Source organism: Crassostrea angulata, chromosome 5, assembly GCF_025612915.1.
Source record: "Crassostrea angulata isolate pt1a10 chromosome 5, ASM2561291v2, whole genome shotgun sequence".
Lineage (NCBI taxonomy): Eukaryota > Metazoa > Mollusca > Bivalvia > Ostreida > Ostreidae > Magallana > Magallana angulata.
The window spans coordinates 53,637,195-53,661,917 of record NC_069115.1 but is presented as its reverse complement, the minus strand read 5'-3'; the positions used below and the strand labels follow the sequence as shown (position 1 = coordinate 53,661,917).

Here is a 24,723-nt window from a genome sequence, read left to right as displayed (position 1 = left end):
CACGCACGGGTAAAAATCTAGTTTAATTATAATCTTTTACTGTTAAACTTATTATTGATGTACACCTAATACTTGGGGTGGTAAATCTTTGTCTGATGATGAAAGTGTGAACATATTTAACGCAGATCACACTTCCATAAAAGACTGAGGAAGATACATGTATAACTAGATTATTCAAATGTAAAAGCTTAAAATAGTTTATTTTTTCAATTTGAAATATTTAAATGTATAATGTATTCAACTTACCTCTTATTAGACTGATTTCAGCCTCTATATATTATTACAGATATTTGTACTATAATTTTTATATATAATGTATGCAAGAACAAAAGGACAATCTTAGTTATAAGAACTTGTGCTCCATGCTTTTGACATAATTGGTCAATAAAATATGCTCAGTTCATTTCAATATAACATCATCGAAGAAAATATATAATGAAATTCATATTGCGTTATTTCGTGGACCCCGAGGTCCACGCAGAAAATATATAAGCGAGGTTAAACCGGATGCTATGGGGAAAATTCAGCCTGCGCATGAGATAGCCTTGTTCCTGTGAGTAATGGGTAGCACACGTTTATCTGAAATGGGATTGGGATTTCATACCATATGCACACATAAGTTCAAAGGAACTGTAATTGTAAAGTTGTCGGTAAACAGTAGAGAAACAAAGAATTCCTTTTAAAGAAATGATCGGCATGTGATATCAATTGTCAGTTAAAATTTTCTTAAAATTGTGTAACAATTAGCCACAACAAATTGTGTTATTACTACCGGCATTCAATTTCAATTCAATTTATTATCCTTGAGTTTTACAACTCATCGGAATACAAATTATAATACATATAAAATTATATATAAATGTGCAATGTGCAGTAAGTGAGTGGACATATTAGGACAATATAATATGTACAAATCTTAAAATATGAATAGACATAAATGTATGATAAATAGCTTAAACTGTAGTATTATTACAATGCTGCGCGCTCATCTTGAAAGCGCTAGACAAATAGTTTCCTAGATTATTGAGTTTCTTTGTATTGTTAACACTTAAAAGTTTAGTAAGCTTAAAAACACTTGGTTTTTTGTAATAAAAACTCTTTATATATTTCTTTTGTAATTCAGCGTAAAAAGAACATATGAGTATAAAGTGGAACTCATCTTCTAAATATTTTTTATTACAATGATTGCAAAATCTTTCATTTCTTGGCACCTTGTTGTGTCGACCTTTTTCAATATTTAAAGAGTGTGATGAAGTTCGCAAAATACTTATAAATTTTTTTGAAATATAATTAATCGGTCTCCTAAGATAAGTTTGCAAACAAAAATTATCCACAAGGTGTTGATATAACCTACTCTTCGGAGATGTCGAAAAAGATGACAACAAACTTTGTTTATAAATATCTAATATTCTATACTCAATTATCTTGTAGGTTTGACATTGATTTGAACAAGTTTCGTCAAACAAATATTTTAGACCCATGCTAGACAACTCGCTTTGTATGGAAACCATCCAGTTATCGTTATTGACAAGCATGCTTTCGTATGCCTCCTTCAAGATAATGTTATTTGTATTTTTAATTTTTAACCAGTATTTGAAAATTCGTATACAAAGGAAATCTACCCAGTTCATAATACACTAAATTATTTGTAGTTTTTTTCTTGACCCCAAGAATTCTCTTACAAAAGTGGACACCAATTAACACCTGTACAGAGTACCCTTACCCCAGGTACTCGACCACAGCAGTGTTGTTTATGCAGACACGGACCATTACCGGACCATTACCTGGACGCTAGAGTACAACACCTCGAGGGATATGGTCACCGACTCTCATTCCGGATGACCACCAACGACATTTTGACTATGCCTTTGGGCTCTGCGACAAGAACCGTGGACATTTCGTGTTTTATATATATATTTCAATTCAATTTCAATTTCTTAATTTACCAATTAAGGGCCCTCAAGGGGCAACATAAAGAATGTACATACAACATCCAATGTATATAAAACATTCAATAAACATGTACAAGAGGGAAAGAGTTTGACGATTGAAAGAGCTAGGACAGACATAAACATTTAATTAGTATATATATGTATGTTTCTATACATAATATAAATAAGGTTTGACGTGGTCACCAACTTTGTGGAACCCTACGACAGAACCATCAGAGTAGAGGTTAATTATCCTTTTATATTAGTACATTTTCATCTGTCAGCTGCGACACGAAGAGACAACGCCACGGACGCAGATAATAATCAGACTTGGTCAGAAGAGAGCACCATCACTTAGAAAGGACATACTCTCAAGCCATCCTGAAACTTTAAAGCTATACGATCACAGACTGTAGAATAACTTCTCCCGTCAGAGACTGTTATCTGGCGTGCCTGTTGCTTGGAACGATAACTATACTTTTACACTATTATTGGAATTATAACCGAGATAAATGTCTTACCTGATTTGTATTTACTTCATCTTTTGCTTTGTAACCTTATTAAAATTATTTGAACTTAGTAGTCTCTTTCCTTATTCAGAGATGTCCACAATTTGAAAACGAAATCTGTTAAGCTGAACAAAAAATAAATTCCCGATGAACAATTTACAATTGTTTCTTCTTTTTTTGTGCTATAGAGATTTAATTTTATATGAATTTGATTCTGAATAACATGTATCTAAGGAGAATTACAATCGTAACTAAATATGTCACAATCAGGTTTAAAAATTTTCTTTAGTTTTTGCATATCTGAGTTCGGAATTGTCGAATATGCTTTTAGCATGGCATCACGGCGAAACTGCTTCGCCATATCTTTGTTCTTGGCTCTACCTATAGACCTATGAATAGCGTTGAGATATTGAGCCGCCGTTAAGTTCTGTGACTCTTTTTCTGAGAAAGGAAACGGGATATCAGGATCAATAAGTCCCCGGATCTGCTCTTTCCTCCAGTAAATTTTTTGAATTTCGTGTGGATCGATACATTTCCTGTGAATTTTTGCATACTTAAATAGAAGGTCGGCTTGATCTGCTGCTGAATCGTTTGTGGTTCTCCCCCGGAAGTCTTTTTCGAGACCGGAAGCCACGGAACTGAAGTTTAATTTCCGTAGAATGTACATGGTATCCTTTTCAAAAGTTTCCAGTTTTCCAATGTAGTCATAACCGATCTGACATGGTTTGCAATGATCATACATTGGAGAGAAGTGTGCATTGCGATTCTTATTTGTTCGTTCACCCTTGATGACATATCTAACGAATTCGGCGAATGTGACGTCATGACCACAGTTTTTACTATGACGTGTTGCGTTTTTTCTCTGGGTTATGACAATATGCTTTCCAATGTAGGCGAAATGGAGACTGAATATCTTATCCACATAACCAGAATACAGGCGTTCGAATGGATTTCTGACGATGAGAAACTTAGTGTAGGATGATACAATTGATGTGATCAAATGGAATGGAAGATCTGCGAAAGTATGGACGTTACCCCCCAGAGCGTGTGCTGGCATAATGTCAAACGGACTTTTCACTTTTGACTTTCCAGCAAGAATCTGCAACAAGTGTTTTGAGAAATGCATTTAAAATTATTGTCCTCGGCATTCCAATTTCAAAATCATTATAGGCTGTAAGCCATCCATTCGGTTTTATTTCTAAATGATCTTAAAATCTCGCATTGATTTTCACTCAAGTTTTAAATCTTGTTAGGAATAAGAGTATCATTGTTTTGCTTTGTCTTTGTTTTGATAAATTTTCAAATGTAATTGAATGGCATGTAGAACGTTGTATCAACCCTATAAACTGACCTGGAACAATCGCCTCCAGAAGGTTGAGCCCACTTTCTCTATCGTACAGTACAGAACCTGGGATTTTTCATCAAATATGAAGTGTTCCCGAACTTGCTCCTCTCGAGATTTACCCAGGTAGGCCAGATTTCGGTTGCTACAGACTTCCTGAAGACGAGTCCGTCTTTCCCGGTGTATCCGGTCCAGTTCCTTATCCTCATCACGTATCTGACCAATATAAGCAAAATAGTTATACTGCTGCTGAGATAATAACTTTTGTAACAATATCTTTATACAAAAGGATAAAAATAGTTACACTTCTAAGATTATTTTTTTCTTTTACCATACATGTAAACATTAACATAAGGATCACGATCTCTGGTTTTACGATTTTTTGGGGGAGGGGGGTGCATTATGTTGTTGAGAAATAAATATTATAGGTTGTTTCATCTGAACCTTTTGAAGAATCGGTGTACTAATTTAAGTTTTGTTTGTCTACACCTGAGGATGTTCAATATTGTATATGCAGTATGCATGATTAAACTTTATATGAAATATGGCAAATCACGTATACTCCCGATCATATGCAGCATTGGGGAAAAATATCTAACTAATGATACCACATATTCAATAAATAATAAATAGTATATTTATTTGTAGCTGCAGAAAATTCGATTCAATGAACATTCAGGTATAAGCATCAGAGATACAAGTATACTGGAATCTCCACAAAGATGTACAGATCTGCAGCTATCCTATCTCGGTTCTACACTAAATAAGAGAACTTTTTAAAATAGGACAAATAATCATAAAAAAAAAGATTTAAAATAGATAAATTAGTTTTGAATTTTTCATCCGATATACCAGCATTTGGACAAAAGCACACCTGTATATATGGTAAGCCTGATCTTACCTGGTGTGTATGCTCCTCTTCGTGCGTATTCTTGGAGTGTCTGTTCGAAAAGAGTTTACCATCGCTCTGGTCAAACATTTGGACCTGGTCAAACCATCTAGAGCTGTTGTCTAAAAGACAAAAATGCGTGTCTCTTTTAGTCGGTACTCAATTTCCCTTGAAGATTTCTGGATTTTTTGATGGCATGTTCATGTATTATTAGTGAGATATACGACTCGTTGGATCATTGTCTTACATGTACATATATTCTTTTGTACTTGCACTTAACAAGAGCAATAAACACCAAAAAAAATACAATATTTATTTTTTGCAATTGCGTTCTTGCATTACAGAAAGTCACTCCCACACAATCTGCAATATTCAACATCAATATTCTGCAATATTCAACATCAACCACATCTGAAAACTTCTAAAGTTTTCATTTGACAAGCAGCTTGTCATATTTGCTCAAGAGCACATTACCATAATACCAGTATACTCAATAAGAACCTTATCAAGTACCGATTACCACAACCATACACTTTAAACTTTCCCGTGCAAAGTTTGAAATATTCGGAATGAATACATATCGAACACGACTTACCTACAAAACCTTAAGCCCCGCCCCTATCTCTAATTGGCGTTTCCACAAAAGAAAAGAGTTCAACCGAAATAAATTATATATTATTGTATAAGAACGAAACATTCTCTTCTCTTATGTACCCTTGATAAACCAAGGAAGATAATTATAATTAAGGCCTCATAGCTAAGACTTGAATAAATGTGAAGCGGCCTCAGTTTGAATAAAATTCAAACATTCGATAATAATCCATAATTGAATGCCACATAATTTTTAATTGGATTTGCCAAAAAAGTGGTTTGCTTCCTAAGTTAGTTAGAGGCACCAGTTGCTTCCCTCCCTCCGCCTTTTCTTCATCACTAAAATTTCACTCAAAATGATCTAACTGTGAGGTAAAAACCAAAATATTTGATTGTTCGGCGGCTCAGAGGGAACATATACAGTCGGGAAATGATAGTGAGCTTTCCATACTTTTTGGGTTAACATTTGCAAACCCATTGCTTATTAGCTCTTAATAGAGATTGCCAGACTAGGAAGAGTTGCCTTTATTTGATTCAAACTCCTGTATCGGTTGTTGCTATAAATTAGTATAAATTAATCGTGGGAGGCAATGATCATCAGTTTGAGACTGGACCTGCAATGGGGGTTGCCTATTTTTTTGTAATTTAAGATAACTATACAATGTGGATTAAGTTTTCAGAGAGAGAGAGAGATCTGCGCATGACCATCTTATGCATTCTTGTCATAAACGTTCGAAGAACAAACAAATCTGAAGCTATGTACAACTCTGTCCTTAGTTTGTCATCGGCAAATAAAGTCAGGCAGGCATAATCAAGCTTTAATGCTCCATTTAAAAAATTATACATAGCGAATATTATGAAATTGTAAAAGGTACAAGAAAAATTGAATTGGCAGTACAATGCAAATACATTATTACGTTAGAGGATTACCTGAATTCCATGAGAGGATTTGTGTATAGGCAAACAGCAGAAACACAAACACGATTACGAGATACCAGAACCGACGCCTTCTTAAACAAAGTTTCCGCAGCATATTCCCTAAAAGAAATAAAATCAAAGCAATCAAAAGGACGTTTCCTTACTTTTAAAAATGTTCGATGACAAACAAAACTACAGCACTTGAAATGGATTTAGAACACTAATTTGCAAGACATTTTGAATTTCGTTGAAATAATTCCATAAGGTTTACAGCGGTGATATTTTCTGCGGGAAAGATTTCACTCCGTACCTGTAACGTGGTCAGAGCATTGTTTTTGCAGAGCTGTTTGCGAGAACTTTCATCCTTTCTGACACAAAATTCACAATGAATTTACTACACTGTGCATTAAATATTAACTGTCTGCTCAATACAAATAGTATTCCCATGACTGGAGGTACTTTAAATGGCCACTGACAATTCAAAAAATCCGTTCCTTTAGTGGTTCGGTCTGATCGTTGTAAAGCCTTTTGAACTTTACTGAATTAAACTTCACTTAAGGTCAATTTCCTTTCTTCAATTCAAATACTGAAACACAAGATTGCAATTCATTCCATTGGTGCGTTAGCTCTTCCATGAGAAGACACCCCCTCCCCGTCTCCATTAAAATTGGGTTGAATGAGTAAAATTGCCATATCGAGCTATTCCTGGTTGCATTGGTTATCATTAAGGTACTAAATATTGGAGGACGCACGAATTAAATTACCTGTGACATATTGGTCAGTTTGCCCTTTTAAATTTCTTGATCATTTTGAACAGTCAGGAATGTAATACCTCAAATATTTACTTATGACGCAAGTTGTTTATTGTCACGGTCTGGTCAGTTACAGTGGCTATTATACAGGTATATTTAAAGAATTAAATGCAGTATAATCACTTTCGAATTAACGCTTCAACGTTTATGAGTTCAACTTTAATCTGTATTAATGTTATAATATTCAGCAAATCGGCGACTAGAGAATAATAGTCAAAGAATATTAACACAAAGACAACAACCGTGCTAATTTCTAAATCCAAGTCATATTCCTTTTGTTCATAGAACAAGGTATAGGGTAAAAACGAGCAATTCTAAGGGAGGTCAATAACAAATTGGATTTTTTTTCAGTCTGTAAACGAATTTTTTTAGAGCAATTCGTCGTCTACAGTAAACTTACATATTCGCTTCATTATTACCCAATGGCGTGTAATTGTTGTACTTTTGATATGATATTATAATTGCAATGACGTCAAAATGATTTTTTCTGACTTTTGAAATGATATTATGTTCGTTAATTTTGCATTCAAATGTCATGGGTATTGCATATAGAAATGGAATTTTAGAGTAAGTAAAGTAAGTAAACAATTTATCATAGTAACATGTGTTATAATATATAACAAATTACAAATATGTAATACAAAATAAATAATGAAACACCTGGCCCATTGGGCCTACATGTATATGTCATTGCAAATACAATCATAACATTATATACACATATTCCGCATTGCGTTTTTATATCATAATGATAATGATTGTCTCTAAAAGTAAGCTTCGGGTAAATATTTAGAGGTTTGTCTCGGAAAATTTGACATTAGAAAAATAATATCGTCTAAATTTGACATTACTAATGTTGGATTATATCCGATATTATTAAATAATTTCCTTCTGTTTTATGAAGGATTGAGACCAGAGCTGAAAGACACCACAGCATTTATATTTGACAAAACACAAAACTTTGATGACTTGAGGCATGAAATAAGGATCAACGAAGAAATGATCCAGCGGAAGAAGTCATGAACTAAAAGGACTCAAGCAGTATCAACAACAGAGAAAGTTGAAGAAATTAAGGCTATGATTCAAAACCTTAATAAAGATGTATTAGATAAGAAGAACAAAGCATACGTAACAAATGAGAAATCGGACAAAGATAAACCGCCACATTATTCTTCACCTAGTTTTAATTAAGATAGATAATATTCAGACAACAGCCCGCCGAGACAAAGGTTCTACTGTATCTACTATGGCAGCATCTTTTCATAAAAATATTCATGCAATCATCCTATTCAAGAACTGCAAGAAATGTTCAATCTTGAATGTGCTGATGGAAGCATTTTGCCCTACAAAGGATGTATAGAGGTAAAATTACAATCAGATAGATTAGGAAGTGAAAAAGAACATACAGGATTATTTTTGATCGTTGTTGATACTGATTATCATTCAACAGTGCCAATTTTAATTGAAACCAACATACTAAAAGCTTGATGGAAGACACTAAAGCAGATTTTGGTAAAAGATTCCTTCAGAAAGCAAATCTAAGGACAAATTGGTACATAGCGTTTAGATGCATCAATCTTAGGGAGAAAGACTTAAGAAACAGGAATTGAGGCTAGCAATCATCAGTTCAGCCAATCGGGAACCTGTCATTATACCACCAAATAGTTTCAAGAATATCGACGGATTTATAGAGACGAAACTTCCGTACAGCAGAACATGTGCTATTATTCAGCAGATACATATGAACAAAAGGAAATCAGATGTTGATGTAACATCAACTGCTATTTTGTATGACAATGAAGATAATAGCCATATACCAATCGTACTAAGCAATGTCACAATGCAGACAATAAAGATTCATCCCCGAACAATTATAGCTGAAATTTAACCTGTTAGTATTGAGACATCACAAGAAAATAATGATGAGAGTGAACAACAACAGGATATTGTCACATTGAATATCAACACAGATAACCTGACAATAGATCAGTATGATGCAGTAAGAGAACTGCTTGCCAAGAACAGAGATGTTTTTGCTTGGAACGACAATGAACCAGGCCATGTGACAACAGTGCAGCACTGCAATGAGTTGACAGATGACACTCTGTTTAGGCAGCGGTGCTGCAGAATCCCACCTGCAATGTTCCAGGAGGTGAGAGATCATTTGCAAGGACTTCTGGACACAGGCATTATTAGACCATCTAAGTCTCCATTTTCATGCAATATTGTTTTGGTAAGGAAGAAGAACAATGAACTCCGTATGTGTATAGATTATAGGAAGTGAAGTTGAACAGTATTACCAAAAAGGATGCCTACGCTTAACAAAGAAAAGAAGGAATTTTAGAGAATTTATCCGGAAACAAGTACTTTACCGTTTTGGATGCTAAATCAGGATAGATATATATCATCAGGTGGAAATTAAAGAAGAACACAAGGAAATAACTGCATTTACTGTCGGAGCATTAGGGTTTTAAGAATTCCATAGAATGCCGTTTGGGTTATCTAATTCACCAGCAACTTATCAAAGATTAATGGAGGAATGTTTAGGGGAGTTACATCTGAAAATCTGTTTTATTTTCTTGGATGATTTAAATATTTTTTTTAAAACATTGGAGGAACATTTAGAGAGATGACAACTAGTTTTTGACAAACTCAGAACAACTGCACTGAAGATATCACCAAAGAAATGTGTATTCTGCAAAGAAAGGGTCACTTATGTAGGTCGCATAGTGTCAAAGAAGGGAATAGAAGCAGACCCAGAGAAAAAACAGAGAAAGTGCTAAACTGGCCAAAACCTAAATCACCCGAGGAGGTAAGGAATTGTATAGGGTTTATAGAATATTATAGAAGGTTTATACTGAATTTCAGTAAGATTGCCAAACCACTCGCTGCATTATTTCCTAATCCTATAAAGAAGAAAGGCCACAAAGTTCAAAAGCACAAGTTAAAGTGGAGATCATAGGAAGAAGAAGCTTTTGAACAGTTGTAACAACACTTAGGTCAAACTCCAATTCTGGGATTCCCAAACTATCAGGAACCTTTTGAATTACATGTAGATGCAAGTCATCATGGCTTGGGAGCCATTCTTTATCAAAAGCAAGGTAAGTACAATAGAGTTATAAGCTATGCAAGTAGAAGCCTAAGTAGGTCGGGAAAAAATATCCCGCACACAAACTCGAATTTGTGGCTTTAAAATGGGCGGTGACGGAAATTGTTTCTCATTATCTTTATGGACGGAGAACGATAGTGTTTTCTGACAATAACCATTTGACTTACATTCTGACAACTGCCAAGTTAGACTCGACTGGACATAGGTGGTTAGCAGCGCTATACAATTTTGATTATGAAATTTCTTTTAGACCTGCAAAGAACAATTCAGACGTACACGAACTAAGCCGACTATCAGACAAAAAAAAGATAGACTCATCGGGTGCAGGTATTATCATTCCTAGGTGTATTACAGCCATTTGTCAAACTCTGTATCAACAACCTTATGTAGAGAGTCTGGTATTGGATGACAATTTTGAGAATCAGGTAGATACTGGTTCATCACTGGAAATTGTTACCAAGCACATTAACTAGGCTAAAGAACAGGATAAAGACGAGACTCTTAGGTTTTTGAGGAGAGTAGTAATAAGTGGAAGGAAACCTAGATCAAATGAAATTTGTGCAAAATTGTTGCCACATGTCATCAACAGAAATTTTGAATGATAATTGATTGAAAACAATATTTTGTGTTCAAAGAAATCAAAATTGAGTATAAAATAAGAAAGCAGTTAATACTACCTGTCAACTAAATAGATTTTATTTTGACAGAAATTCACAATAAATTTGGACATCCCGGTAGAGACAGAACATTATCATTGCTTAAATATAGATTCTTTTGGCCAGGTATGCCACAGAATGTAGAGAACTGGATAAAGTAATGCAGCAGGTGTGTTCACAGGAAATCACAGACCAACCAGATAGCACCACTTGTTAATATCAGTACCACCTATCCATTAGATTTGGTTTGTATGGATTATGTCACTTTGGGAAAATCATCAGGGGGTTATCAACACATGTTAATTATTACAGATCATTTTACTAGATATGTCCAAGCTGTACCAACCAGAAACACGACTGCGTGAACTACAGCAGAAACACTACTTAAGAACTTCCCTTTAATGATGGATATCCTAATCGACTTCACTCAGATTAAGAGGCTAATTTTACAGGTAAGATCATTCATGGAATTTGAACATTTACAGCTACTCAGAAATCCAGGACATCACCTTACCATCCGATGGGAAACGGAATGACTGAGAGTTTCAATAGAACATTGTTTGACATGTTAGGAACTTTAGACCCAGACAAGAAAACCAAGTGGAAGGAATATGTAGCACCATAAGTTTCAGCCTACAATTGTACAAGACATGAAAGTACAGACCGAACACCATGCATTCTTATGTTTGGGCGTAATCCAGGAATACATAAATAGATTTAGCTTTAAATGTCAGTGGAAAAGATTTTAAAGGTTTCAACAATTGTGCCAAGAACTTGAAGACCAGAATGAAGGATGCTTTTAGAATAGCAAAAGATGTAGCAGATAGGACAAGGAAAAAGTAGACAGAAGGATATAATCTTAAAGCCAGAGGTGCAAGGATAGATATAGGGGATAGAGTTTTAATGAAAATTTTGGCATTAATTTAAGATAATGGATAGATGAGAGGAAAAGCCGTATATAGTGAAGTAGCAGCCATTTTCCGTTCGGCTTCTTAGATGTCTTACCTACAGATGTTACATCCAGTAATAAAGAGGCTAGAATTGAGAGAAGTACTTGTATACCAAAACCACAACCACGACCAAGACAAAGAATAACAGGACCAAGACAGATTAAACAGCCTATTAGAAAGAAGGCTGTAGAAACTGACTCAGACGATTCTGATAATGATTCAGATTCAGAAAACCAGCTGGTAAGGATAGTACATAAAACGTCCCAACTGACATTAGGCGTAGATGTACTGAGGTTAGAGAGGAGAATCAAGTGATGGAAAACTCCGGAGCCCATGAGGAGTCCGAAGTTACTCCACCAGACGAACGTGAACAAGTAGAAAACTATGTTGAAGAACATGATACTGATATAGGTCAGAATGAAGAAGAATCAAAGAATGAATCAATGAAGAAGCTAAGATAAGTCAGAAGAAGCAAACGGAGAATTAAACCAACCAGCCATTTATCTGATTACCATTGTTACAAAGTATCAGATGACTGGAAAGAAAGAGTGTTTATGATACAACAACTAATTACAACCACCGATAAAAAGTATAAAAATGTTTTTATTCAGTTGATTGAAAATATTATGAACAAGATAATGTGTTTTAATTCTGTTTATGTATATACTCCTACTGACGAGGACGTCATTTTTTCAACAGGGGGTGATAATGTGTTATTTTAATGGTTATAAACTGTAAATAAAATTAAGAAATAAAATATATTAATATCAGGTAAGTAGCTGGAAATAAATAAAACAATTCAAAAGTTAAACTATACATTATTCATGTAGTACATTTACATACTACTAATTTCACAAAGCATGAACTTACTAATTTACCTTTAGAGTTGTCTTTCTTAGCTTTTTTTAAATATTCATAAGGACCCGTTTCAGATAAGAACTAGTTTAGAGGTCAGTGACAGTCTGTTGGTCGTAACAAGTATTCTGGATTTCTATTGGTGATTCTAGGGTCAAATTCCTAGAGTTCATTTTGTATTTCATATATTAATTCAATTCAACTCTAGCATTCAAAGAGTGGAGGTCTCAAAGTGTTTTAATATAATTCTTAAGTTATTTTCATTGGACACAAGAATGATCTTAGAAATTAAGTTCTTTTATTAATATTTCCATTATCAATATTGCTGGTGAGAGAATGAAAGGTTGTGTGCAAGTGACTGATTTGAGAAGTAAGTAAGAAATGATAATATAAAGAATATCAAGTTGTTTTTATTAATAACACATAGCTATAGCAATCAATATTTAAGTGATACATGTATATAGATTAATATAAATCGTGACCGATAAATAATTATATATCATTGTGCATAGATTGACAAGTGCGTTATTGTAAATACAGGTCAAAGCCGTGTATTGCTGATCATACAATGTCTGTATTAGAGTAAGTAATAGTAATCTGAGTCAACAATTCGGTAATCATTGATTTTTTCCATCTATAAGTTGACTATTTATAATTTGGGTAATAAGACCTATTTTCCTTTTGAATAGTAAATTCATGAATTTAGCTAACAGTGTAATATTTAGGATTTTATGCTTGATGATAAATATATCCATATATATATTATTTACAAATGTGATAAAATACGCCCTATTGATTATGTTGTATGTATTTTGTAGGATATAGCATCATAAATCATTCATTCGAATCTCAACGTCTGTTGTTATTTATTGATGAGAAACCCACGGTTACATTTATATTTGACTATAGGTAACTAGATTCCAGGAAATAGACTTTAAACACGAGGCACGATTTTTACTGCGAAACTGTAAGGGTCAATAAAACCACGTGTTCTAAATTTAAATGACAATAACATTTGCAGAGGTGGACGTTAAGATGCCCTATCCTTATTGTTTCAATGGGTCGGGGGAATTCCTAATCAGAACTTTCATCTCTCATGCTTGGTTGATTATATGGTTTCCTTGTTTTGAAATATGTTTTGATTTGAAATATCTTTTCTTTACAATACGGCCGTTTGCAGTTATCCTGAAGTCTTTACCGTTCGGCATTTTATTTAAGATAGTTCAGGCGTTTATTTCGATCAGCTTTTCCGTGTGAATTTTACTCGAACGTTGGAAAACTGAGCGATAGCCTGAAATCTCCTCAAGTTTACGTTTTGCCCCCATGACCTCTATTTTCTGATCTACCCTAGCAAAAGCTGATTGTCACCAACCCCGGTTTATCTATTTTTCTATTCTTTATGAGCCTCCGCTATAACCTGGGCACTATCATCAAGATGAGCAACTTATTCTTTAGCTACTGTTTATATATCTTCGCTAGGTTCAAACTTGACATTTGTTGCAATAATTGTGAAATATGGGTCTTCTAGGAGATTGTGTACAACCCCATGTACACCACTTTCATAACTCGGGCGATCCCCATTCTCAACCAGTTCAAGTCGTTCCACAATAGAGTCAATGGTCTGTGACAATATGTCTATTTTATTTTTATGAATGGACAACTCAAGGTTAATTTCGCTCTTCATGGCTTTGAGTTTTTCATTGTTGCCCGAACGAACTCGTTTTTTAACTAAGTCTTGTTTAATTTGCTTTCAACAATTGGTTGTAGTATCGATTGCCCTTTCTAAAACTTATCAACTGCATCAGCAATGATATTCATTTTTTCACAATTGTTTCATAATCGGCATGGGAAATGTTTGACTCACCAGACTTGCCGTGTGTGTTCGGTGAGCTGTTCGGTGAGTTGTTGGTCGCCATTTTGACTTGCTTGGGTGTTGGCTTTTGGGTTTGACCGTCCGACAAACACCTTCGCTTCCCAACATCAGCTCCAGGTCTAGATTTATTTGGCACGCTAGTCGGGACATTTGTCGGAGTTTTTGTTGACATAACAACTGCCAAATTTGGCTAAATTTTGGGATAAACACAAAATTCTTGCTGCTGAATTTCACAACGTGTCTATACTTTCACGCATGCGTTGAAATGGATTAAACGTGATATGGTTTGTGTTTACATGATTTTCATACGAGATAAATTCTACATTAGTTCATATAAAGTGTTTGATTTATTAAGAAAATTACATGTACTTCATCGTTGCTGAATTTTCATGACCATATATAAAATAAAAAGAAAATTTCTTTTCAGTATACCTATAGAATAAAAGTATAGAATTTGCTTTATATTTTCTAATTATATATATACTGTAATTGGGTAAAGTTTTGGATTAAACAGATTAAAACATAGTCGCGTGAACACAAAATTTGGAGTTTAGAAATTGCTTGTATCCCTTATCTTGGGAAAGTGAGTTCAAAGTCAAACAGAAAATATGTAACTATGTGCAAAAACAGTAATGTATGGATTGTAATGTACTTGAACGCTGCATTCCTAATATTTGATTTTGAACCATTAGTGCTTGTTCTCTCATTATTTTATTTATATGTAGATGAATTCAATTTCCAATATTGTTTTTTCTAAGGTGGTATGGTACACCTATCGATATAAATGTGAATAAAAGTACATTTTGTCAAAAGCTTTTATCGGTTTTAAGTTTCGAATTTTGTCTATATTTGACCAAATATGTTTTAAAACTTTTGAAAGGTAAAAAAAATTAAGCAGGATTCCAAATCTGGACTTACCGATTCTTAGTTAAAGCTGTTATCCATATCATTGCGCTATGCTGATCTGTAACCATTTTGGCATAGAAAAATTTTTAAAATGATACTTGTCCTTTTTTTTATTTCGATAGACAGTACGGGGTGTCTTATACCACCTTAAATAAATTTATAAAAATAGTCAAAGGCTTCTATGTATTGTTAAAATACTGTTCTTGTCACTGTCAACATGGATTTTCAATCATCTTATCTAGACAGACAGACGGACAGATGAACACAGAGACGGACGGACGGACAAAAAAATAGATACAGTAAAATTCGGTTACAGCGAAGTCCTAGGGACCAATGACATTACTTTGTTATATCCGTAATTCGTTATTATATCCGAACAACGAATTTGTCATAATATTTATAGCGAATTCACTATAAACATGTATTCTTTCACCAGACAATAATTTTTGCTAATTGGGGCTAAAAATAAAAATACATTACTTTAGTACCTTTAAAAATCGGATTATGAATTGAAAAATTATATGAAAATGAATTAATTTAAAATATTTTGTTAAATGGTAGTGCAAACTTTTTTAAACTGTATAGAAATTGTTATAAAGGTGTTTAATTTCGTTACTATTCACCTCTGCGGGACTAAAAATCAGTTTGCTATATCCGTAAATTCGTTATATCGGAATTCCTTATAACTGTGAAATTTTGCATAGATTTGTTTAAAATTTACTGGGGACTAAACGGACTTCGCTGTATCCAAGAATTCGTTATATCAGTGTGCGTACTAAACGAGTTTTACTGTAAGTATTTTAAATAGTGTACGCCACCTATCCAAGAGTTATCGTTCTTATCTTTCTAAAGCGTGGTTTATCAACAGGATCCGGAAAATGTAAGTGATGTTTCGGAGGATATTTCGAACAACGCGTTTATTTTTTTTTCTTCATTTAATGGTAATTTAATTCAATATACATGTAACTTGAATGCAGTATCGTAGAATAAATCAAAAGAAAACATCCCTAAGCATTAAATTTATTTTAATTATACTAAGTTACCGATTTCAAAGCGTCTTAAATAATCGTGTTAATCTGCTTGTTCAGAACAGTGTGAACCGTCCAAAGCCAGATTATCGTAAACGGATTAAAAAGAAATTAGACATTTTAACTTATTTCATATTTCATTCATCATGATATAACTTTTATAACATCTGGCACAATGAACACAGCGAATCTTGTAATTTGTTATTAAGATTAAGAATGGCACACTTAATAATCAAATGGGCTTTCTCTGTCTCGCGTTATGATATGTCTTTTTATTATATTACGATCAAATCAAAGGGAAGTAAAGCGACCTCCTTGGAAAAAAACAGAGAAGGTTATATTTAATCAATTAAAACCGTGGTTAATATTTAAAATGTGTGCTAAATTTACTGCGTCAAAGTTTTTTTTTAAATCAGGTATGGAACTATCAAATCACTTAGCCTACATGTTTGTAATCTTCGTAATATAAAGAAGGATTTATTTACTCTTTTGAGAACACCATCTTCCACCCACCCCCCTCAAATTCAAGAAATTACATTGTTATTATTGTACATTATATCTAAGCTTAAATGATTTAAATTTTTAGTGATTTTTAGTTATTTTGCTACATGCCTGATAATATCCTTGTCAGATTCGAAATTCGTGTGTCCATTGATTCTACAAATATTTGTGTTACCATTAATATCTTTAATAATTGTTCATAATTCTTCTAGCTAATATCCTCTAAATATTTATTTTCAGAGACCTATCACTGTATCAGTTCTATAGGTTAGTGCAAGGACCGAATCTCATGTAGAAGCTTATGATTTCATCTACTTGGTTGCTTGTGTTAAAATACTACATGTACCTTGAGGAGCAACGTATTTTCATTTTCATGGGCGAATCTAGCGGGGCAGGGTGTCAGGACCATTACCCTTTAGAAATTTTTTTTTAATGTACATAGTAAATAACCGAAAATATGCCTTAGACAGCCCCCACCCCGGAAAACCTAAATAAACTTTGGACCACCCCCCCCCCCCCCCTCAACCCAACAACCCACTCTGGAAAACAGTTCTTGAACCTTGATCTTATATCAAAATGATATCAAACAACCATTGATATACATGTATATGGAAAGACAAAATAACAACATGGAATAAAAGATATTAAAAAAAAAAACCAAATACTCATATTCATAAGTCCATAATATTCTGACGAATCTCTCAGCCTTGTCATATCATATCTTACTCCACTGCCTATATCAATAAAGCAAACTAGAAAATAGACATTTTCACAATCTGAGATATAATCAATATTTGATCGGAGTTCTGATCGAGATATACAATGAGAAATGAAAAGAAGTGAAACGAAGCTTGGATTATTAATAAACTGCAATAATTCCACCGGGTATGTTAGCTTGACGTGTTAATGCATTCTGTGTATTGGATAGAGGGTTCGGGCAGGGTGCGTATTGGATCTACGCGGTCCGGATTAGCGGATTAAGGTCCTCGGTCATTCTGTGACAAAACCTTTAAATGCAGGCGCTTTGTATAGATACCGGAAAGTGATTTAATTATTCACGTGCTGTCGTGTAGGTACCGCTTATAGCTGGTCTTCTGTAGCGAGGGAATTAAGCCTTTCCTCACTGGAATCGGTTCTACGGTGTGAATGAACATTATGTAACAGCCCGGTCTTGTGAGACTACGCATTTGAAAAGTGCTTTAGTGCAATATTCAATCAAAAGTAAAAGATTTTTTTTTATATTGTTTTGCAATATGGATGTGAAATCGAAGAAGCGGTTTGCCAGTAAGGTATCCAAAACAACTAAACCCGGTTTCTCTGATAATCATTCGGTGACTTCGGAAAAGCTGATACACAATGAATCAATGCGATCGGAAAACACGTACCAGCTACACCCAGAGGACGACAAAAAGTTTAAGAGCTACGTAGTGGAGGGCGAAATGAGGAGAATTCTGAGTGAAACACTCGACCGTGTGGATTACAAAGACTCCATGGGTAGTGCCCTCACAACGGATCTAGCAAACGACATCAAGAAAGCAATCCAAGGGCTGGGGTGGCCCCGATATAAGTATGTGGTGCAGGTGGTGCTCGGACAGAACAAGAACCAGTCTGTACAGGTCGGTAGTAGGTGCTTGCTGGACCAGGCGGCGGACAGCTTCGCCTGTACATCCTACAAGACTAAGACAATCTTCGCCGTAGCGGCCTGTTTCGGAGTGTATTTCGATTGATGGTTGGACTTTATGATATAGATAACAAAAGGACTAGCAACGAATTCTCGCATCTTAAAATAGTTCTTCTCCTTGATTGATACTAGTGGAGATTTTATTATAATAGCTACACTGTACTTGTGTGCCATCTAGAGAAAAGTTGCATTAAAGTTTTGAGTGAAGATCAAAATAGAAGAAAATTGTGTGAACTGGTGTAACAATAGCGTTAGATATATAGTTCCTTAATTTGATTTCAAATATGAATTTTTAAAATTGGAAATGTGTCGAACAAATATTGGCAAGTCGGTGATTTAGTACTAGAACGTGTGAAACTTAAAAAATCTGCATGGGGTGTTTAAGATGTCGCCATGAGTGAAAACTTCCAGCAAGGACTAAAAACTGTCTGTATGTCCTTGTAGTGTATATAAATTAATGTGGAACTTATGTAATATCGCAACATATGGTTGTCTCTCGAGATAATCAACAGTGAAATGTCAGTCAGAGAGAGAGAGAGAGAGAGAGAGAGAGAGAGAGAGAGAGAGAGAGAGAGAGAGAGAGAGAGAGAGAGAGATATTTATTGATTGAACTTTTCCTGACACATGTTGGCAAGAGACATCGCCTGTAATATGTATTTGTTTTCTGCAAGTAAAGAGATATGAGCCCTTATCTCGTCTCTTGTTTGAGAAAGCTTTGTTAAATCTTTGTATGGATTAAAAAAATCTAATGTACGAGGACATATGAAAACTGCCGAGTTGTACCTTATGTTGAAATATTGTTCTAGAGTGAAAGGGTGGCACTGTAAAAGACATTGTAGTGAATATGATTAAAGTGAATGGGGAGAGAAAGGGAGAAAATGAACTGCTTGTCTCTGGCTTAAAGTATTTGCAAATGACATAATGGGTGCTTGGGTACGTGTTCTATTTTGACAAATCCCTAGAGCGTATGTCGCCGAGAATTATCCTAAGTTCTTGTGTTTTAATTAAAGGTCTCAAGGAACTTCTTATTCAGATGGCACAGGAAAAAAAACCACTTTCTATGATTACAACAAATAGGTTACGAGTTTAAGCTTAGGGTGAAACCTTCATTTGGGTAAACCAGGGTCGGATCACCTTATATCAAGCCGATCTAAGTATTAAACGACACAAATGCATTTTCATTGAAAAGCAACGACCCTTTCCGAGTCATTTTATATTTTATTTGATCCTATTTCAATATTTAAGTATTGGTATAGCATTTCACACGTGTGGAATGGCTCAATAATCGTTGACCTATCTACTTAACACGAATAAGATTTGTTAGAACTGATAAGATGTCACAGCTCTATGTTACTTAGGCTTTAACTTGGACCAAAAACTGAACCAAAGACTGAAATTGTGACGAGTATATTTTCTGAAGCATTTTATCTAAAACGAATGTATCTTGATTTTTATGGACAATCAAATTTAGACTACTGAACTATCAAGAATTGTTAATCGTGGCAACTGACCCGGGCATGAGATATCACATCAACTGCGACTTGAATAGGCCTTCCCTCTCAAAAAGTGTCCAAAATCGAGACAAACAGACGAATTGTTACAAGCGTTAGCAAGTCTCTCTCGAAATACAAATGTTAAATACATGGAAGAAAGAGTACCCATATAATTAAGGTTAGTTTTTATATACCCCAGGCAACGTAGGGGTATAATATTTTTGACTGGTCCGTCCATCGGTTGGTCGTTAGGTCCATCAATCAGTCCGTCCATCGGTCAGTAAGTCCATTAGTCTGTCCGTCCGTCCGTCAGACTGTCAGTCATTCAGTCCATATATAAGTCCGTCAGTCAGTCCATCAGTCAGTAGGTCAGTCTGTCGGTCGGTCAGTCAGTCAGTCTGTCATCAGTCAGTCCGTCAGTCCATTAGTCAGTCCGTCAGTCCATTAGTCAGTAACTCAGTTCATCAGCTAGTCATTAGTCAGTCATCAGTCAGTCAGTCAGTAAGTAATTTATTCACCCCGTCAGTCCGTTATTCATTCAGTCAATTTGTCAGTCGGTTAGTAAGTCCATCAGTCAGTAAGTCACTCCGTCGGTCAGTCAGTAAGTCAGTCAGTGAGTCAGTCATCAGTCAGTCCCCAGTTCATCAGTCACTCCCACAGTCAGGCAGTCCGTCAGTCAGTCAGTCATTCATTATTGTTTTTCTTTTGTAAGCGCAACTCCTCGTAAACCGTTGGACGGAATTTCGAAAATCTTTGTAGGTATTTAGGACACAATGTAAAGATTTGCAAGCTTTCACAGTGTTTTAATTTCACGGATAATCGATTTCTCTGTCATAGAAAAGTTAATCCCGATTAAAAAAAAAAAGACGATTAATAAACATGCAAATTTTTAAATAAAGTACAGTTAGTATTTTTCGCGGTAAGTGATATGAAAAGAATTATTTAAGTATTTTGTCGATTAAAATTAATATGCATTTGATATATAATGCGCATTTGATATTTTTGGCCTGAAAAGTAGGGGTAACGTTATCTGTTCAAAAACAGTACAACTTTACAATCCATTAATCTTAAAAGTGAACTGCTCATTATGACTGCCTATCGCAGACAACATGCTTGTACATGAGTCTTTGTCCAAAGGATATGTCTGAGATCATAAGTGAGCGGGTAAATGAATCAGAAACGAATCTTCCGTTATAATTAGTTTTACTTCAGTTATAACATACACATAATACTCATGCTTGCTATTTTTAACTGATTTTAAAAGTGCTTTGATATCGATACGCAAGTGGTAACTTAGGTTATGCTTATGCACAAATGCATCTCTAACAAAAGCAACTGTAATGGCGGTCTCAGAAAAGCATTTGAATAGCGGCCTACACGGAGATGGTGAATGCACAGCTCAATATTCACAGTGGCTTAATGTTCACGGAAACTTTTATGATCATGAACATAGTTAAATTAAAAACATCGTAATGTTTTTCAAGTCTACAGTATTACCAGGATATTCCGATTCAATTATTTTTCTGGTCACATGTTGAATATTGTAATGAACAGTTTGTAAGGCCACAACTCCCTAGACAGAAATAGTTGAGACCTAAACAATTCCCAAATTGATATTCACAACCTTTAAATATGGCTGGTTGATTATCCCTTATTTATACTGCAACATCTTGGCTTAATGAATCCTAAGAATGGTTTTTCTTTTCGCTTGCCCAACTTTTGAACATTTTCTATACTCTTCTTCGTTGTCAGGTTTCTAGAAGAGCGGGCAATGATAACACTATTTATTACCTCCACGAATTCTTATTTATATGTGAAAAAAATCACAAGCCTGCCAAATAAAAAACGAAGTCGTATTCTTTTCATCTGCATTTCAATTAGCCTTTTCGCCTCATTTCGGCCCAGCGAGATTACTGTTACAAGCAATAAATCTACTCCTCTATTTCCATCTCGGAATCCTTAATAACGGTCACGTACGATACGCAATTCCAAAACTTATCATCACTTCGCGGGCTCTACAATTCATATTGACACATCAAATTTACTGAGTGTTTCAGTTCTCAATATTTTAACATTGTAATACTATATATTACAGTTTTGTTCCTGGTAAAATCATTTATCATAAACAACGTCAGTTCAATATTATTTATCATTGACTTATAAACATTACTATTGACTTATTAACCTAATTATTGACTTCATCATAGTTTTGTATATTATTTAATTCATTAGTTTCATTTTGTTCAAATAAATAATGAAGCCATGACATGCAGAAACTCCCAACACATGTTCTTTTACTCTGTTCTGTCGAAATAATTGCATTTAAACGCCAGTATTCATTCTGACTTCATTGCATTTCGGCATTAAAATACATGTAATGGCCGTACAATAGTTGGATTTTTACAAATAAATAAAGGTTGTACACTTTAATGCAATTTAAATACGTACATGCATATAATTCTTCTTTTCTTTTTGTTCCGAGCTACTAGATTTGCGTCAGGGAGTAACTCCGTTGGCAAACAAAAATAAAGAAATACAAGCCATATTTTGAATCAAGTGCCCTTACCATTTATCATACACTCTGTAAGCACTTTCAACTATACACTAATGAATTCATAACAATAAAGTTCTAACGCCACAGATATGTGACAAAATAATAATCGCAATTGTGAATTCTTCAGTTTTCTTTCATCTTTTCTGTATGAATGAGCAGGGGATTTCGATCTAAAATGTTTTCGTTCTATTTAAAAATATTAACAAGTGGTCTCCAAAAATATGAACTACCAATTTTGATTGAGTTTAACCGGTGATAAACTTTTTTGCACCCTTGATACGAGTCTTTGTTTAGACAGTGGGCCCACTTTTTGATTTTATTACCTATAATACGCGATAAAATTATTTGACAGATTTGTCTCTTTATGCTTTTACAGTTGTGATCCAAACTAAATTAGAAAATTTTCGTTTTTCTCGGCAACGTTAATATATATATGGATTGCAATGATTAAAATATCATTTTGTGATGTTTTGGGGTAGGTATCGTATTTGTTTAATAGTTGCTAGGGTGTAACACACCCAAGTGTCACGTAGTCAGGTTAATCATGACAAAATATAAGAACCTCAAATATCTAGGAGGTTTACGTTCATCAAAAAATGTTTTTACACGGGTTAAAAAAAAGGTTGAAAAGGTTCTACGAAGATCGATGCCATCGCGAACTGTTGAACTAGACAACGACGAGAAAAAGATACCACAGCCTTAATAAAACGAGCTTTACTGGATTAAAGACAGACAACACCAGAATATATCTAGCTATATGCACTCATATGCATATTTATCAAACACAAACATTAATTATTTCATAATTTAAACGGACATATATGACAAGTAAATTATATTCAAGCTTCTCCATAACATCATCTTCTTCTTCACAAGACATACTTTTAGTATATACTATTAGTATTATAGATATTTTTACCTTGATCTCAGACGGAGAGAACTAATATAGGCTATTTTTGCCTGCTGTTCAATCCTGATTCATTTATATACTTATATGTATATTTTTGAATAAAATATTTCTTAAACTATAAGACATACTTTTAGTTTTTCATGTAACACAGATATACGAGAACATGTCTAGCTATGTGTACATACACGTTAAGTAACATAGCTATGACAAAAGTCTTCGTATTTTTTTATTGACCCTCGTACATGTATGCATATTTAACAAAAACATGGCAAGTAAATTTTCTTTTTAAGATTCTTCATACTATCTTGTTCATTTTCTTCTTCTTCTTCTTCGTAGTAATACTTTTGGTCTAGTAAACTTCGTCTACATAAAGGACTACATATGATCTGAGCCTAAAACGGCCCTTTAAAATGAAAATTGTGTTGACTAGTTTCAGTGAAATGCCTCTGTGTGCTTATTTCACATATAACAGCCTTCATTTTTATTCGAGGAGTCTGTCTTTCTCAATGATATCTGGACCCCAACCAGTGTTCTCTCTCGGCCACAAGGGGGCATTTTAGGTGTTAATTTTAAATTTGAAAATGAAATGTTCAACTCAGAACTTACATTGCCTTATTTTAACAAGAAAAAAACAGCATATTTTTTCGTAAAATTGTCCCTAGCATTTTATCTGTGTCCGAATAGTCTTTTGTGTATACCATTACACATGTATAAATGGACATTAAACTTAACTAGCTCTCCTTGAGATGAGTCTACCTTTTCATTGGGGTCAGCTTGAAAATCATTCTCCGAAGAGTATACTTCGTGTGCAGGTTTGGCTGTAAACCTCCAGTACACAAGTTCTAGAGATATGGACGAACAATCACACATCTCTTCTTTTTGTGCAGAAATGCTTACTATTTTAGTCTTCAGTTGAGTCCAACTAATAAAAAAAACACAAAATAAAACAAAGAAAGAATATCAACACACACAAAGTAATGGACAGAATTCGTAGGTGCAACTGAGATGTATTGAAATGTATATTTCGTATCATTGTACATGCAATTAGGAAGTGTGAATATATACCGGGAAGTGCTCGTCAGATAATATTTATGTTTTCCAATCGATTGAATTTATGACTTACAGTAGATACCAAGTACTTTTCCGGAATTTACAACTACTCAGTAAATTGAAAATTTACAACATAAAAATCTACTCTGGTTTATGGGGTTTTTT

The 24,723-nt window shown here is 34.4% G+C and overlaps 2 protein-coding genes across 3 annotated transcripts; one reads left to right on the top strand and one right to left on the bottom strand.

The window, feature by feature from the left end:
* Positions 1–844: 844 nt before the first annotated feature.
* LOC128185614 (carbohydrate sulfotransferase 11-like) lies at positions 845–14,622 on the bottom strand. 2 transcript variants are annotated; one of them, XM_052855210.1, is made up of 5 exons: positions 14,427–14,622; positions 6,193–6,300; positions 4,684–4,793; positions 3,792–3,998; positions 845–3,539 (listed from the first exon to the last, which is right to left on the bottom strand). In XM_052855210.1, the coding sequence occupies exons 1-5, from the start codon at positions 14,605–14,607 to the stop codon at positions 2,670–2,672; spliced, it is 1,476 nt and encodes a 491-aa protein (XP_052711170.1). In that variant the 5' UTR covers positions 14,608–14,622; the 3' UTR covers positions 845–2,669. The 2 variants fall into 2 exon arrangements, with proteins under 2 accessions (XP_052711170.1, XP_052711169.1); XM_052855209.1 differs by lacking the exon at positions 14,427–14,622 and adding an exon at positions 6,491–6,897.
* Positions 14,623–17,747: 3,125 nt separating this feature from the next.
* On the top strand, positions 17,748–20,167 carry LOC128185633 (dynein light chain Tctex-type 5-A-like). Its single transcript, XM_052855234.1, has one exon. The coding sequence runs from the start codon at positions 18,124–18,126 to the stop codon at positions 18,595–18,597; it is 474 nt and encodes a 157-aa protein (XP_052711194.1). The 5' UTR covers positions 17,748–18,123; the 3' UTR covers positions 18,598–20,167.
* Positions 20,168–24,723: the final 4,556 nt, after the last annotated feature.

Excerpts from the sequence above, each read along its gene's own strand:
- LOC128185633 (XM_052855234.1), top strand. The coding sequence starts at position 18,124 with ATGGATGTGAAATCGAAGAAGCGGTTTGCCAGTAAGGTATCCAAAACA.
- LOC128185614 (XM_052855210.1), bottom strand. The coding sequence starts at position 14,607 with ATGTCAACAAAAACTCCGACAAATGTCCCGACTAGCGTGCCAAATAAA. Across the intron at positions 4,794-6,192 it reads AATCCTCTCATGGAATTCAG|ACAACAGCTCTAGATGGTTT; the intron begins GTAATCCTCTAA and ends TTTGTCTTTTAG. Across the intron at positions 3,999-4,683 it reads AAGAGGAGCATACACACCAG|ATACGTGATGAGGATAAGGA; the intron begins GTAAGATCAGGC and ends TATATTGGTCAG.